At 36.1% G+C, this 14,340-nt stretch overlaps 1 protein-coding gene across 1 annotated transcript; it reads right to left on the reverse strand.

The window, feature by feature from the left end:
- Nucleotides 1-6,623: 6,623 nt before the first annotated feature.
- Nucleotides 6,624-12,132, reverse strand: LOC128857765 (putative odorant receptor 85d). The gene is made up of 4 exons (XM_054093515.1): nucleotides 11,282-12,132; nucleotides 11,000-11,201; nucleotides 9,813-9,968; nucleotides 6,624-6,962 (listed from the first exon to the last, which is right to left on the reverse strand). Exons 1-4 carry the CDS (start codon nucleotides 12,130-12,132, stop codon nucleotides 6,906-6,908), a joined length of 1,266 nt encoding a protein of 421 aa, XP_053949490.1. The 3' UTR covers nucleotides 6,624-6,905.
- Nucleotides 12,133-14,340: the final 2,208 nt, after the last annotated feature.

Below are 14,340 nucleotides of genomic sequence, written 5' to 3' on the forward strand. Positions count from 1 at the left end.
TCATTTCTGCCTTGTTTTTTTTCGGCACATAGCATATTGAGTATATGGATATGTTGGGCCTAAAACCGAATGTACTTGACCTCTCAGCACGATCTTTGTGCGTCAACATCTCCTTTGGTATGTAGGGCTTATTTTTCCGCAGAGTTCCAACTGCCGTCAAATTCATGGATGACAAGCTTTCCAGTAGATTTAGGGATGTAAAAAAATTGCTCATCGTTATATTTCGGCCGGTTCTATGAAAGCGGCTTACTAAATCCTTCACCACGCGTTCACCCTGGTTAGTTTCCCGTCCCGTAGGTGCTTGGCCCGTATATATTTGTCCATACAGTGAATATGCGTTTTTGGCATCACATACCCACCACACTTTGATGCCATATTTTGCCGGTTTCGATGGGATGTATTGCGTGAAACGGGTGCGGCCACGATATGGAAAGAGCTGCTCGTCTACTGTTAGATATTCACTTGGCTTATATGACTGCTCAAAGTTGTAGTTCATCATGGTCCACAGCTCGGATATTGGTGCAGCTTTGTCAGTTACCAAACATTGTGCCCGTGTGTTGCCATCGTCAAACCTTATAAACCGCAGTATGGCCTGAAATCGGTTAATGCCCATTGACGCATGATATAATGGGCAATTTTCCACCGACCACAAGTCCGGCGCACATTCGGCATTGCTGCGGTTAGCGCCAGTCATAATAAGCACTCCAATGAACGCATACATTTCGCTCAAAGTAACCTTCTTCCATGTTTTTGGTTCCGCCTCTGGATGTTTTGCGTTTAATTCCGCATATGTAGCTTCTGCTTTTTTGTTGGTGCAGCGTACTATAATATCCACCATTTCCGGAGTCATAAAACATTTATATGTATTGACTATTGACATCATAGTAGTTGATCTTGCGGGCCCACTTCGCTGTCGCAAAATATTTTATTGACTAGTTTGGCGTGCAAGTCGTGGCTGTGAGCTCCATATGGTACCATCACGTGCTACGAATTCAGCTGCACGCAAATTAATCTCCTCGGAATCATCATTAATCTCCTCGGATTCATTGTCAGATTCTTCGTAATCAGCCTCATCTACCGGGGCATTGTCAATTGTGTAATCAGGGTCTTCTACATCCGACTCAACCATGCCATCTGCTACTGCTACTTGTTCGCTTTCATCCCCTTCAGGGTCGGAAAATTCAAATAATTCATCATCTGAGATTTCGTCAAACAGGTTTTGTATGTGCTGCTCTTTTTCAGCGTCAGATAATCTATATAAAAATAATTAATTTTTATTCCATTTATGAAATTATATTTGAGTTATTTGTATTTACCTCATATATTGATTCGAAGACAAATGTTCCTTCTGCTATCCATGTTGTAATATTTTAAATTTTTTCTGACTTGTTATTTTCACAAATATAAATCAACTTCACACTTCAAAAGAACGCTTTACAATGAATATAAACTCGCAAAACTGCCGTTTATATAGCTGCAACCCTTAAGTTTCTGGAAGCATTTCTTACCTGCCAGGTATATTAGTTGGATTATATCAAACGTTGTTTGTCAGCAAATTCTAGCAAGGGTATAATATAATGTCTTCTTCTAAATAATTAAGAGTGCGCGAAAAAGGTTGTATTCTAAAAATTCTAACGACAATAGAAATTATTGACTTCTTAGAAATAACTTAGAATGCGCGCAATTCTTAGAAGCAGGCTACAAATATATGTTTATAACTACTTAAAATGTTTGTAAGACAGTCAGCTACAACATTGCATTAAAAAAAATAACTTGTTTCTCAGAAAAAATGAGAAAAAACGGGTAAAACAGGCTACTGGCCACACCTGTACCCAGGTATAAGAAGTCGTAGTAAAAGTTGGGTATAAGTCCTAGGGTTAAAGCGAACACCATTAAAAGCGAACACCACAAATAGAAGGAGGACCTCGGCCAAACACCTAACAGAAGTGTACGCGCCAAATGTTTGCGTGTTTTCTAAAACTGCATGTTTCCTAAAAACAAATAAGAATTTGTAAATATTTTGAACACTTATTTTCAATTTTTTACTTTTCTAAGGTTTTACGCCACTGCTTCAAGTGCTTTTAGTAGTTAGCTATTAATTCCTATGGTTTGTAAGAAAGGTTTCGATAATAAAATTTAAAATTTCGAATCACTGCTTGATCTAAAGGCTGGGAAACTGAAGTCGTATTACTATGTAGAAAAATTATTTTCATATTCTTTAAACATAAGTCACTAGAGTGAGATGCTGCGTTGTCCATTTTTTATATTTAGTCCCCCTTTAGAAATTTTAATGTCGTTTGATAAGAAGCTCGCGCCCACTCAATAGAGGTTTTTGAGTAAATTTTATGAGCAATAATTGTCCGCGTCCGGCCAAGAAGTGCCCGCTTAAGAGAGAGTAATTTGTTCCGAAATTTATACTTCAACTTGATATAGAGAATAGGGTCCGCTCAAGAGAGATGCCCGTGTAATAGTGGCGTGCATTAGGAGAGGTTTTACTGTAAATAAATCAATAAATAAATAAATAAATCTTTGTTGAATCTAGAATAACTCAAATTTTTTAAGAAAAAAATTTACGTTTCAAACTCCATCAAAAATTTAACATCCATTAAAAGGAACAAAAAAGGTAAAAAGCGCGTAATATAAAATACATACCTTTTTTTCAAAATATCCATCGCAGAATATTTAAATCTCCCACTTGGTTTTAATACGAAAATTTAATCTTCAAAATCGTGGCAACTCGTCACAGAAAAAGGAAAAAAAGTATTAAGGCCATCCGCGCACTTCTTAACTTTTTTCCGGACTAAATCCAATTTTGGTGTGAAATTCTTAAATTTTCAAAAAATTTAGACATTTTACTTATTATAATAATAGAATATAAATGACAAAAAAGGATTTGTTCTTTTGATTTTTAATTTTTTGGTTTTATTAAGCGGGGACCACCATGTGGTGTTACGTATTCCTCGTGTTATTGGCTCACTATGGGGCGGAAAACATTAAGAATTTTTACTTCACCAAACATATATAAATAAATATTGAATCTCATATAGAGCTCGTAGCATGCTTAATGCTGTTAATCTCCAGCCTTCAACTGAACTAAAAAGTGAGGCGCGTACGCATATTTCAAATGCTAATAAAGCGCCTAAAAAATAGAGTTGCCGGTAGCTATAAACCATTACAGCCAATCAAATACCTTTGCTTTGGCATTTTCCATATGCCTTGTGGAAAGAGAAAGCTTGTAGCCATTTTACATAAATTTGAATCATATGAAATTAAATAGAAAATACAGTTAATGTAAAAATGCTCACCTATGCTCGTATTAATAGAATTAATTGAAATTGTGCTAAGCGGCTTATACATTTTTAACAAGCGCTTAATTTTACAATTGAGCACACATTTACAAATAACTACATTTGCACAAAATTGCTGAACTTATTCTTCGAAATCGCTGGCATAACATATTTCTATATGAGGGAATGTGCGCCACGGGTGGGCAGGCGCCTAAAAATAGGCAATGTGCTTACAGTTTAGTGCGGCGATAAAAATCTGGTGATTATTTTTTATTCTCCTACGAGTGCTGTGATTATGGCAGCGCGGCTTATATACATACGTACATGCACTTACGAAAAAAAGTATTGGCACAAATGATTGTTTTGAACGAAACCTAAATTTTATTATTTGGTTTTTTCCATAATAATACGTGTTTTTTTAAATATATTTAAGAAAACACTACAATAATTTATTAAATAGTTAAAGCAAATTAATTCATGGAATTAAAAAAACCCCTTTATTGCGTGCAAAAAAGTATTGGCTTACTTCCAATTTTGTAAGAATCTGTTAAACTGATCATTTCAACCATCTGGCAACGCTATTGAAGAAGTGTCATGATGACTTGATGCGCTATTCTATATTCATTTGCTCGCATAGTTTAAACGCGTTTTCCTTTATTATTATTTTTTTTTAACGAGTGGACCGCTACAAAGAGTCAGAAAATTGCGCAAGTTTTTGAGCGATAAAGATCGGGAGCGGACCTTCGTTCTCGTGCTAATCGGCGCCAGTTGGTGGGTCCAAGTGAAGTGAAGTCCGTCTTCAAATGATCTTCCCACGCAGAGAAGGCTTTCCTCTACCTCTGTAACCACCAGCTCGGAATATTTTCAGAGCTGGAGCGTTTGTATCCATTCGGACGGCATACTCCAGTTAACGTAGCCGCTGAATCTTTATTCGCAGCATTTTGTCTATGGCGTCGTAAAGCTCATACAGCTCATAGTTTCATCGCCTACGATACTCGTCGGATGTTGTCAACATCAAAGCTTCTGCGCTTAGGGAACGGACCGTAATCATACGAAAAGTGGCAATCATACGAAATAGCAGTACAATTAAATAAAGAGGTTGGTAATGAAATTCACGGTACCAAATTAAGAGAAAGACCTATGCAAAAGGCTACAAAGACAAAAAGCTATTGGGAGCGTGTTGTGTTTTCAGATGAATGGAGACGTTTTGGTGCGGACCTATGCAGCCACTTCTGATGTGGGTGAATTGACCTTCATTGAAGCCATAATCGATAAACAAGTTTACATCAATATTTTAAACGGTAACCTTAAAACAGCGCTGAAAAACCGAACTTGATACGTCATATTCCTTCTAACACGACAAGATACAGGTCCGCGATGTCTGGAATATAAAGCGACAAGTCCAATCGACCACCTGTGGGAAGAACTGGAACGGGGCTTGCGATAGAGATGCGTTACCAGCAAATTAGAATTAAAGGCAGCCCTGTTAGAAGAATGTCAAAGATAAGGGCAGGAAACTAAGTAAAAGTTGGTAAAATAAAATAGTGCGCCAACAACGTATTAAATTTTTGCATTTAAGTGCTATTTTAATATAAAAAAATATTTGTGCCAATACTTATTTTTCAGGTGAAAAAGGTACTTCGCTGAATTAATATGATTTAAGGCCGGCGGGCCAATTAAAAGGTCAAAAAATCGATTTTTTTTTTCCTGAAATCAATAGCTTAGATATTCAAGAACATGAGACACAAATTTTCAGAGTTAAATTCCAAGTATTTGCAGAGCTACAGAGCCGGGCGTAGTGCGGCGTCGAGCAACCGTGCGCTTATTGTTGTACTTTGAAGCGCGTTTTCTCGGCTTTTCATTTTCACGATTTTACCTAATTTATGTACACGATTGCAAAAAACCTAAACGAGCTATCCATTTCATTCAAAATGCGTTATCTTCAGTATTGTTTTCTCTTCTATGTGAACTAAAAAAAACATCCAAAAACTTTTTTTAAGCGACTTTTTTACCCAGTTGAAGAGTTTTTTTTTCCTTGAAAAACCACTTTTTTTTTCTACCTTCCCCAAAAATTCGAATTTTACGTGTTTCTCCCAATTTTCTTAGTTCATATCGAAGATAATTACATCAAAATTAATAATCTTTTTTTTTTTTGTTTTCAGATGAAAATTGCAAGTTGTATCTTGTACAGAAGTTGGATACTTCAGTGGCAAGGCGCTCTGGGAATCTATTGATAACTCGGCTTACAATATATTGTTGGAGATTGTACAATTTTTTTTTTTTAGTTCAAATATATATTAAACTATCCCCAACACTTCATTTGGCTAATTGTTTTTTTTCTCATCCTACAACGCTTCGCGAAAACTACTGAATTTAGGACATCTAATTGGCCCGCCGGCCTTAACTATACAACAAATTATTGTCGTATTTTCTTAGATGTATTTCAAAAGCGCGTATTATTATAAAACTAAATATGTACTACTCGAATTTTTATTTCGTTGTAGCGATTTTTGTTGTCAAAGCTGACTTTATACTGTGCCAACACTTTACTTCGGAAGTGTATCAGTATAAGCGAAACAAAAACGTTAACGATAACAATGGAGGAGAACGATATAATAAAAAACAGCAACAATGTTACACATTATAATAAAAGCTTTTGAAAAAGTACAATGAAGAAAATGGGGGAAAAAAGAATATAGATTTACCACACATACACAAACAAATATGGCATATGCGCAATTTTACGCTTAGACGCTCACATATGCATGCTTTTATAAACCTACTGTGCGTTTACAAATATACAATAGATGTATTTATATATTCATGTATTAATTCGTTTTGTAATTTCCTTGGCAGTTGCTACTGGTGTCCATTTCTTTCTTTTTTTCTTGAAAATGTAAAGTGTGCGATTTAAAAAGTTTGGCTACAGAAAGATAACTTAATTGAAGTAAATAAAATACGCATTTTGTATTCTGATCATACGGTTTTTCATTTTATTACATTTGAACGACATAAAAAATATTTCATAATTTAGGTGGTTTAGACATTTTAGTCAATTTGATGAAGAAATTAATTTTTTGTAGTAAAGCACATATTCATGTGTGTACAAACATATGATAGTTGGAATGTCAATTCTTAAAATTTTGGTGATCCCTGTATTTTCCAGATCCTGTTGTTTCAATAACGAAATCCGAAATTTATGTATTCATTATAGGGAATAGGTTTTAAATCATATTAATTTATGTGGAAAATGTGAAAAAAAAATGTATGTGAAATCAGGCAAGCAGTGTAAGCCAGTGTATATGCATATATTGGTTTTTGTATAAGTGTAAAATAAAAACAAAAACAAAAAAAAACATTCAAACGTGTGCATATTTGCTAAAAAGTTAAAGCCAATGTTGCGTTTTGCTATTAAAAGGGACTTTCTGCCTCCATTTCATATGCCGCTTTAGAAATTACGAATCCTGAAATGACCAGTTTTGTTTGCGTGCAATCCCGGTATTTTCGGGAGTTGAAAAATACATTGAAATACCTAATATTTACATCCTATGTGTGTCTGTGTCAATAGAATCGAGGTCTTGATTTATTTTCTCATTCGTCTTAACTGCGACTTAGTTTTTATCGCACGTACATTGTTCGTATGAGGGCGAAGAATTTGTAGGACAATTGCAGTAACTGAAAGATGAAAATATGTTAAATATAGCCAATATATAAATGCATTAACAGTAACTAGTATATTTATTTCTAAATAAAATTAAAGAAAAAAATATATACAATATATAGTTAGTTAGTTAATTCTTATGTTGTTTATTTTAAAAATATAATTACATAATTATCGACCCGCCCGATTTAAAAATCGCTCATTGCTCTGTGAAAATCGTATTCTAGGGATCAAGATAAGAAACTTTGCCGAAGGAACCATACCTCTAAAACGAATTCTGATGTCCCCCAATTCGGGTCGAACGAAAAATCCCACTTTGACCCATTTACAGTGCTCCAATCGAGTCCAAATGTATGACCGACCCCCACTAACTTACTAACTTTACATGAGAAAAGAAACTAATATGTTCGACCCAAATTGGGGGACATCAGAATTCGTTTTAGAGGTATGATTCCTTCGGCAAAGTTTCTTATTTTGATCCCTAGAATATGAGTTTCACAGAGCAATGGGCGATTATTTTGCCTCCCCACAAAAGACACTAAAAGTTCGATCCAAATTGGGGGACATCAGAATTCGTTTTAGAGGAACGGTTCATTCGGCAAAGTTTCTTATTTTGATCCCTAGAATACGATTTTCACAGAGCAATGGGCGATTATTTTGCCTCCCCACAAAAGACACTAAAAGTTCGATCCAAATTGGGGGACATCAGAATTCGTTTTAGAGCAATGGTTCCTTCGGCAAAGTTTCTTATTTTGATCCCTAGAATATGATTTTCACAGAGCAATGGGAGTTTTTTTTGCCTCCCCACAAATCGACCCGGCCTAATAATTATATACCTACAATGGGTACTTATAACTAGAACGTGCGACCATAATATTGATAAGTTGCCAGACGGAGTAATTCAAAATAAGTATAAGATGGCGCATTTCTCTTCATTTTTGATTCAAAGAATAGAGATTCAAGAGTTAATTATAAAATGCAAAATAACTAAAACGTCAGTAGACACAAAATATTATTTATTTAAAGTCAAGGAGTATTTATGAAAATTCATTTAAAATCATTTCTCTATATTTGAGACAGCAGATAAATATTTATGCAAGTTATATAGGTATGTATATATTTATAAGGTGTTTGTAATATTAAGCAAATCTAATGTCGAATCATCAAAATGCTTTGAAAAGGTCTCGCATTTAGGTTAAGAAGACTTCCTTTTGTATGAAAAATTAAGCTAATAGTGTAGGCAGAAAAATCATCACTGAAATATTAAAATTCTCTGACTCCTAAGTTAGCATATAAATCGGTTAATTTTGATTTAACAGCAGAGTCCAGAAAAGTCAAAAGTTTTTTATTGTTAAGATTGTCTAAAAACGAAGGTATGAGCATAGAAAAATACTCAGAAGTGAAAGCATTAAGAGGTTTCATATTTAACATTAGCGAAATATCTTTCCACTGTTTTATTCAATGAACGGCGTGGTGCACAGTCTCCTCAGCAAGAATACGCGGAAGCCTGTGACTTGGCAGAATAAAACACCGTAAGTCTAAGTACAAATCTGCTCGTAGTATATGCAGTTACTGTGAAAGCAAATCTGTTTCGATGTGAATCATTTATTTCGGGGTATTTGGGGGCAAAAAAATAAACCTTTCAATAAAGAAACGTAGAAGTCCCGCAACTGAATCGTATTCGTCGCAATTTAATGCGCAGATTAGCCACTTTAACCACACCAGGTAGGATATCGTTTAAAGGGGGAGAAAATCCTTACTTGTAAAGTGTCTTCGTACAACTGTTAAAAAAAAAAAAGAAAAAATTGCATGAAAAGTCTCGCTATCATCTCCCCGCCAAAAATTTCTAGCATCTGGAAATATACCGTTAGCTGTATTTTAGCAACGCCGATTTTACTCTTCGCGCAATAACTCCGCAGTAGTTTGTGCGCACCGAATTTATGCAGATCTAAAAAACGAATGGGGTGAAGTTTTCCCCAGTGTGTAGTTCGCGAACGTTTTTTTTTTTTGCATATACAGACAACGTCAAAGGAAGGTGACAAGTGGCATATTGACAAGTCCTATTTTAAATTAATTTTAAACAAAAATATAGTTCAAATATAGCTCACAAACTAATTAATACTTCATTAACTAAATTTTAAGAATTTGCTATTTTTTGTGTTATTAAAAAAAAAAAAAATAAATAATTGGCGCGTACACTTCTGTTAGGTGTTTGGCCGAGCTCCTCCTCCTATTTGTGGTGTGCGTCTTGATGTTGTTCCACAAATGGAGGGACCTACAGTTTCAAGCCGACTCCGAACGGCAGATATTTTTATGAGGAGCTTTTTCATGGCAGAAATACACTCGGAGGTTTGCCATTGCCTGCCGAGGGGCGACCGCTATTAGAAAAATGTTTTTTTTTTTTTTTTTTTATTAATTTTGCCTTCACCGAGATTCGAACTAACGACCTCTCGGTGAATTCCGAATGGTAATCACGCACCAACCCATTCGGCTACGGCGGCGTGTTATTATATTTTTATTTTATTTTTTCGTGTTCTTACTTTTGTACTTTTAGTTTATATAGTTTTCTTGAATCCAAAATAGTTTTCCGATATATATTTTTTTCTTTACAACGCATAGCCTATTTCTGATAGAAATTGCCTTTATGTGAAGAAAATCCAAACATTTTATTATAATATATTTTCTGTTATCTTTGAATAAATTAAATTAAACAATTAATTTGAAATTTATTTTATCTAAATGTTAAAAGAAAAAGTGTACTTATATAAAAACTTTGTCACTGTTTGTGGCACTGTGTGACACTGAAAAAAAAACAATAGGTGTGCCTACCGAAGGTTAAATAACTCTCAACAATGTTTACTCACATCAGTTACAGTTTCCATTTTCACATCTACAAACGCTGTGGCTCTTAGCATAGCCGGCTTTTGGGCGCGTCGTATAATCATCGTCATTGTCTTCTTGTAGCGAATATCGGCAACAAGCCAATTGTGATTATATACGGCGTGACCTATATTTTCACTCTTTTGCAAAAGAACGGAATTGAAAAATTAGTAAAAATAAAAAAAAAATATATTAAATTTATTTTTTATAAACATTTTATATTATATATAGCGGAAGTGCAAATTTGGTTCGAATCGTAACTTGAGTAATTTATTTTGAACTGGCTGTTAACTTTTGGGGTTAAACAAACTCATAGACAATGAGAGTAATAGTCTGATATCATCGCAAATTATATCAGATAATTCTGTTGCGAGTGCGAAGTGCTTTACAGATTTACTGTCACTCACTCAATTTTAGAAAGTTTGTGATAAATATTAGGAAAATGTTGCTGAAATGCTGCTTGTTCTACGGAAATTGACTGATTAAACTTAAACTATCCTTATAAACAGAAAAACCTTTTAAAAAAAGTGCATTTTTACACCATTAACCTTCCTTTTCCCTTATTGGATATACATATATAATTGGCGCGTACACCCTTTCTGGGTTTTGGCCGAACTCCTCCTCCAAATTGTGGAGTGCGTCTTGATGTTGTTTCTCAAATGGAATAGAGGAATTATTTTATTGTCAGTAAGAGCCTTGGGTTGGATGTTGGTATTCATGGGCCATATTCAAAGTAGAATATAGTGACTCCGAAGTGTGGCCTTCCTCATATACAATTTGTTTAATAAATTCAACCTATTCTTGAGCATTCGTTATATAGAGAAAATGTACAAGACCGCCAAATAAAAAAAAAAATGTCAAAAATTATTGGACTTCTCTGTCACTTGAGACTTGCACTTTATTAATGCCAAAATTCAATGGCCTATGAAATTGCATACCTGAAATTTTTCTAAAAATTCTGATGTAAAATTGCGAACCTTTGATGGAAATTTGTTGAATTTTTTTCCAATTTGCACAAGGTTTGAAATTTGAATTTATATTGCTTTTATTGGCGAACGACATACATATTTTCAGAAAAAAATTATTAGAATCAAAAATGAAGCAAATTTATTTTCATAATTGGCCAACAAGTCCTAGTGCTACATTATTTAACACAGTGCGTCTTACTTACCGCCGTTATGAGTTCTTGTCCATAGCTGCAAATCATACAGATTTGAAAGAGCGAGCACACCATATACAAAACCAGCATAATTAGTTCATCAAGGGGCACGCCAATGACAAACTGAAAAGCCAAAAAGCACATCACGAAAGAAGTCGAGATGAAGTTGACCAGTATTTGCGTCCCAAATATTTCGTTTATCAGTTCACAAAGGCTGCAAAGGTAGTAAAACAAAACGAAAAATAAGTTTTACGTTTACATTTTTAACTATGAAAAATTAATCCACCAACTCACTCTAGTGCTTCGGAATGATAACAAACGACGGCAGACAAGAAGCGCAAATCTTTTTCGTCCTGCTGATTTTGTACAACTTGCACCTCACTTTGGCCACCACCAACTTTATACTGCTCTATTGTGTTAGCCAATTTCCGAAAATGTATTATTAGCTGAGCTGTTGTGGCACATAATAACAAATCATTAGCCACATAACCACCAAAAGAAGTGTGGCTTCCAAGTGCTTCGAAGGTATAAAGCAAAAAATAAAGCCAATTGTCACGCCACTCAAAAGGTACCCAAACATAAAAGGGTAATGCTCGTTCCCAGGTTCCATGCTGTAGCCAAAATTCGTAAATTAAATAATGGAATAACGGTCGGAAATTGTAGCCCCAAACCGTACAGAGGTATATGAAAACGAATATAAAACTCATTCGTTTGTATTGATCAAGATGTCTTTGTAGATCGTATTCGAGTTGATCTGCGGCGTGCTTTGGATATATTTTGTATAGTTTTTGCAGAAGAACATTTATGTGTGTACGTTGTCGTATACTACTCCAAGTTTTAATTACTGCCATTACAACGAAACCTATGTAGCACAAATTTGTGGCTGCTTGCAAGAAATCTGCATTTTCCACAAAAGTAGCAACAACGAACCCAATTTCTGAGAGCAGCACCACGTGTATATTGAGAAGGCTGATGGAGCAGAAAAGTTGACGTAGACGTACGCGTGATGCTGCTATGCCTTTCTTTGTTGACTTTTCCGCTGGTTCATCGTCGTACACATCATCGTAGGCCACAAGTCCATTTGCTTTGTACCAGAAATTGGCTCGATTAATGAATGCGCCAAAAGTGACTATTTTCGGCGACATGCTTACTGAGAAATGTGCGCAAACAGAAGCATGGTTGAGTATAAATAAGCGAAAGGGTTTAACTGAAGAACAAATGTGGCGGGGCGATAATAGCGTGCAGCAAATTTTCAGATTTTTCTTGTTTCAAAGCTACGGGACGTGTTAGAGCGCCTTAGCTGCTAAGAGCAATTCGCTCATTTCTGGAAGAAAGTCATAACTTGACATAAATAAAAAAATGCTAGATAAGTATCCTGAAATGATCACCCGTTTTTATTTTGTAGTGCTTGGAATATGCATGCCTATATTTTTTAACATAATCTCATTATAGCTATTCCACGTCAAGTGAGCCAAGAACTTTGGAAATTATCGTCAATTGTAGAAATTGGTTTATTTGTAGGCTTGAGTATGTAAAGAAATAAACTGGAAAAATGAAAAAAATCATAATTTGGAGATTTATTCATTGTTTAAAATTTTGATATGATTTTTTTTACCATGTTTTCAACATTTTTATAAATTTTTGGTATAAAACGACACTTTTTGGTTCCAAATTTTTGAAAAAATGTTCCTCTTAGAATTTTTGAAAAAACACCACCCTTAGATTTTTACCTTGTTTTTTATTCCGCGTATGTTTCATAATAGCAGCCTTCATAACTTTTCGAGCTATTTTCACATGCATGCAGTAAATCAGAGCGAAATACTACTCTAGAACTGGCTAAATGCCACATTTATGCATTTTTGATTGCTGTACAGCCCTTTTGCAAAATAATGCTATCAAATGTTTAGGTTAAATGCTTGATTTATTAAAAAATACAACGTACAACGGTAGAAAGAAAATTTTCTAAGAAGGCATATAAGAAATGCTTCGATTTTGAACTGCGAGATGCACTGCACGCCGACTTAATGGCATTCTTCAATTTGCCTTAGCTGTTAAAATTTCAACCTTTTTTGTACACTACTAGAGCTAAAATTGGGCGGGCAGTGCTGATGCTGTTAATATTCGTTGAATTGGATGAACAATAGGTAAAAAATTCATGCATGCTGCTTAAAATCTTTCCACGTTACTCTGGTCGCATTGAAATGAAGCGTTAACTTGTAGAAGTTGCCAGCCTTCGAAGTTGAGCGAATTCGTAGACATAAGCGGAAAAATGGGGCTGACTATCTGTTAATATCCTCTTTTTAGTTTCACTGAATGACAACGGCATTTTAATCAAGTACTCAATGACACGCTATAATATTACAGACCCACCACCAAATTGTGGGCAAATATAACCTAAATGCAATAGTATTACAGGAGGATGGTTCTATGTGTAGAAGTCCACGCAAGTGGGGAAAGTTACTGATCGCCATTCACTTGGGAGTGGCCAGGACGATTCTTCTACATATGGTTCAAGCAGCTCACAACGGCCGGGATTAGCCCACGTATCCTCTGGGTAGCTCCCGAACACCCGTTCGGGAGTGAGCTAACGTGAGAAGGCGAAGCATTCCAGGATAGCTGGTTGTGCGCTGGGTTTGGGACCCGCCACTTAAAAATCCCCCCCAATGAAAAGAATTACAAAGCCTCGGATGAGAACTGCCTTTACTGATGACGACCCCTGCAAACGAAATAAGGAATATGATTTGAGGGCATGCACCTGGAATGTCCGGTCCCTTAATGGGGAAGGTGCCTCTGCCCGGCTGGTTGATGTCCTCGTGAGAGTAAAGGCTGACATCACTGCCATCCAAGAGATGCGATGGACGGGGCAAGGTAAGAAAACCATAGGACCTTGCGACGTCTACTACAGCTGCCATGTAAAGGAGCGCAAATTCGGTGTCGGATTTGTTGTGGGAGAGAGACTTCGTCGCCAAGTACTGTCGTTCACTCCGGTGGACGAGCGTCTCGCAATAATCCGCATCAAAGCGCGATTTTTTATCATCTCGCTAATTTGCGCCCACGCCCTGACGGAAGAGAAGGACGATGCGACCAAAGATTCCTTCTATGAGCGCTTGGAACGTTCCTATGAGCGCTGCCCCCGCCACGACATAAAAATCGTGCTTGGCGACTTCAACGCCAGGGTGGGCAAGGAGGGAATTTTTGGTCCCACAGTCGGAAAATTCAGCCTGCACAACGAAACATCCGGTAACGGACAGAGGCTGATCGACTTCGCCGGGGCCCGAAACATGGTAGTCTGCAGCACCAGATTCCAGCATAAAAAGATACACCAAGCTACCTGGCTGTCTCCTGATCGAAAA

Source organism: Anastrepha ludens, chromosome 2 (assembly GCF_028408465.1).
Source record: "Anastrepha ludens isolate Willacy chromosome 2, idAnaLude1.1, whole genome shotgun sequence".
In the NCBI taxonomy this organism is placed as follows: Eukaryota; Metazoa; Arthropoda; class Insecta; order Diptera; family Tephritidae; genus Anastrepha; species Anastrepha ludens.

What these genes read in the sequence shown, in the direction of transcription:
- LOC128857765 (XM_054093515.1), bottom strand. Translation starts at nt 12,132, where the DNA reads ATGTCGCCGAAAATAGTCACTTTTGGCGCATTCATTAATCGAGCCAAT. An exon ending in GACAAGAACTCATAACGGCG is followed by an intron (nt 9,969 to 10,999) that starts GTAAGTAAGACG and finishes CTTTTGCAAAAG; the next exon opens with AGTGAAAATATAGGTCACGC. An exon ending in AAATGGAAACTGTAACTGAT is followed by an intron (nt 6,963 to 9,812) that starts GTGAGTAAACAT and finishes TTCATCTTTCAG; the next exon opens with TTACTGCAATTGTCCTACAA.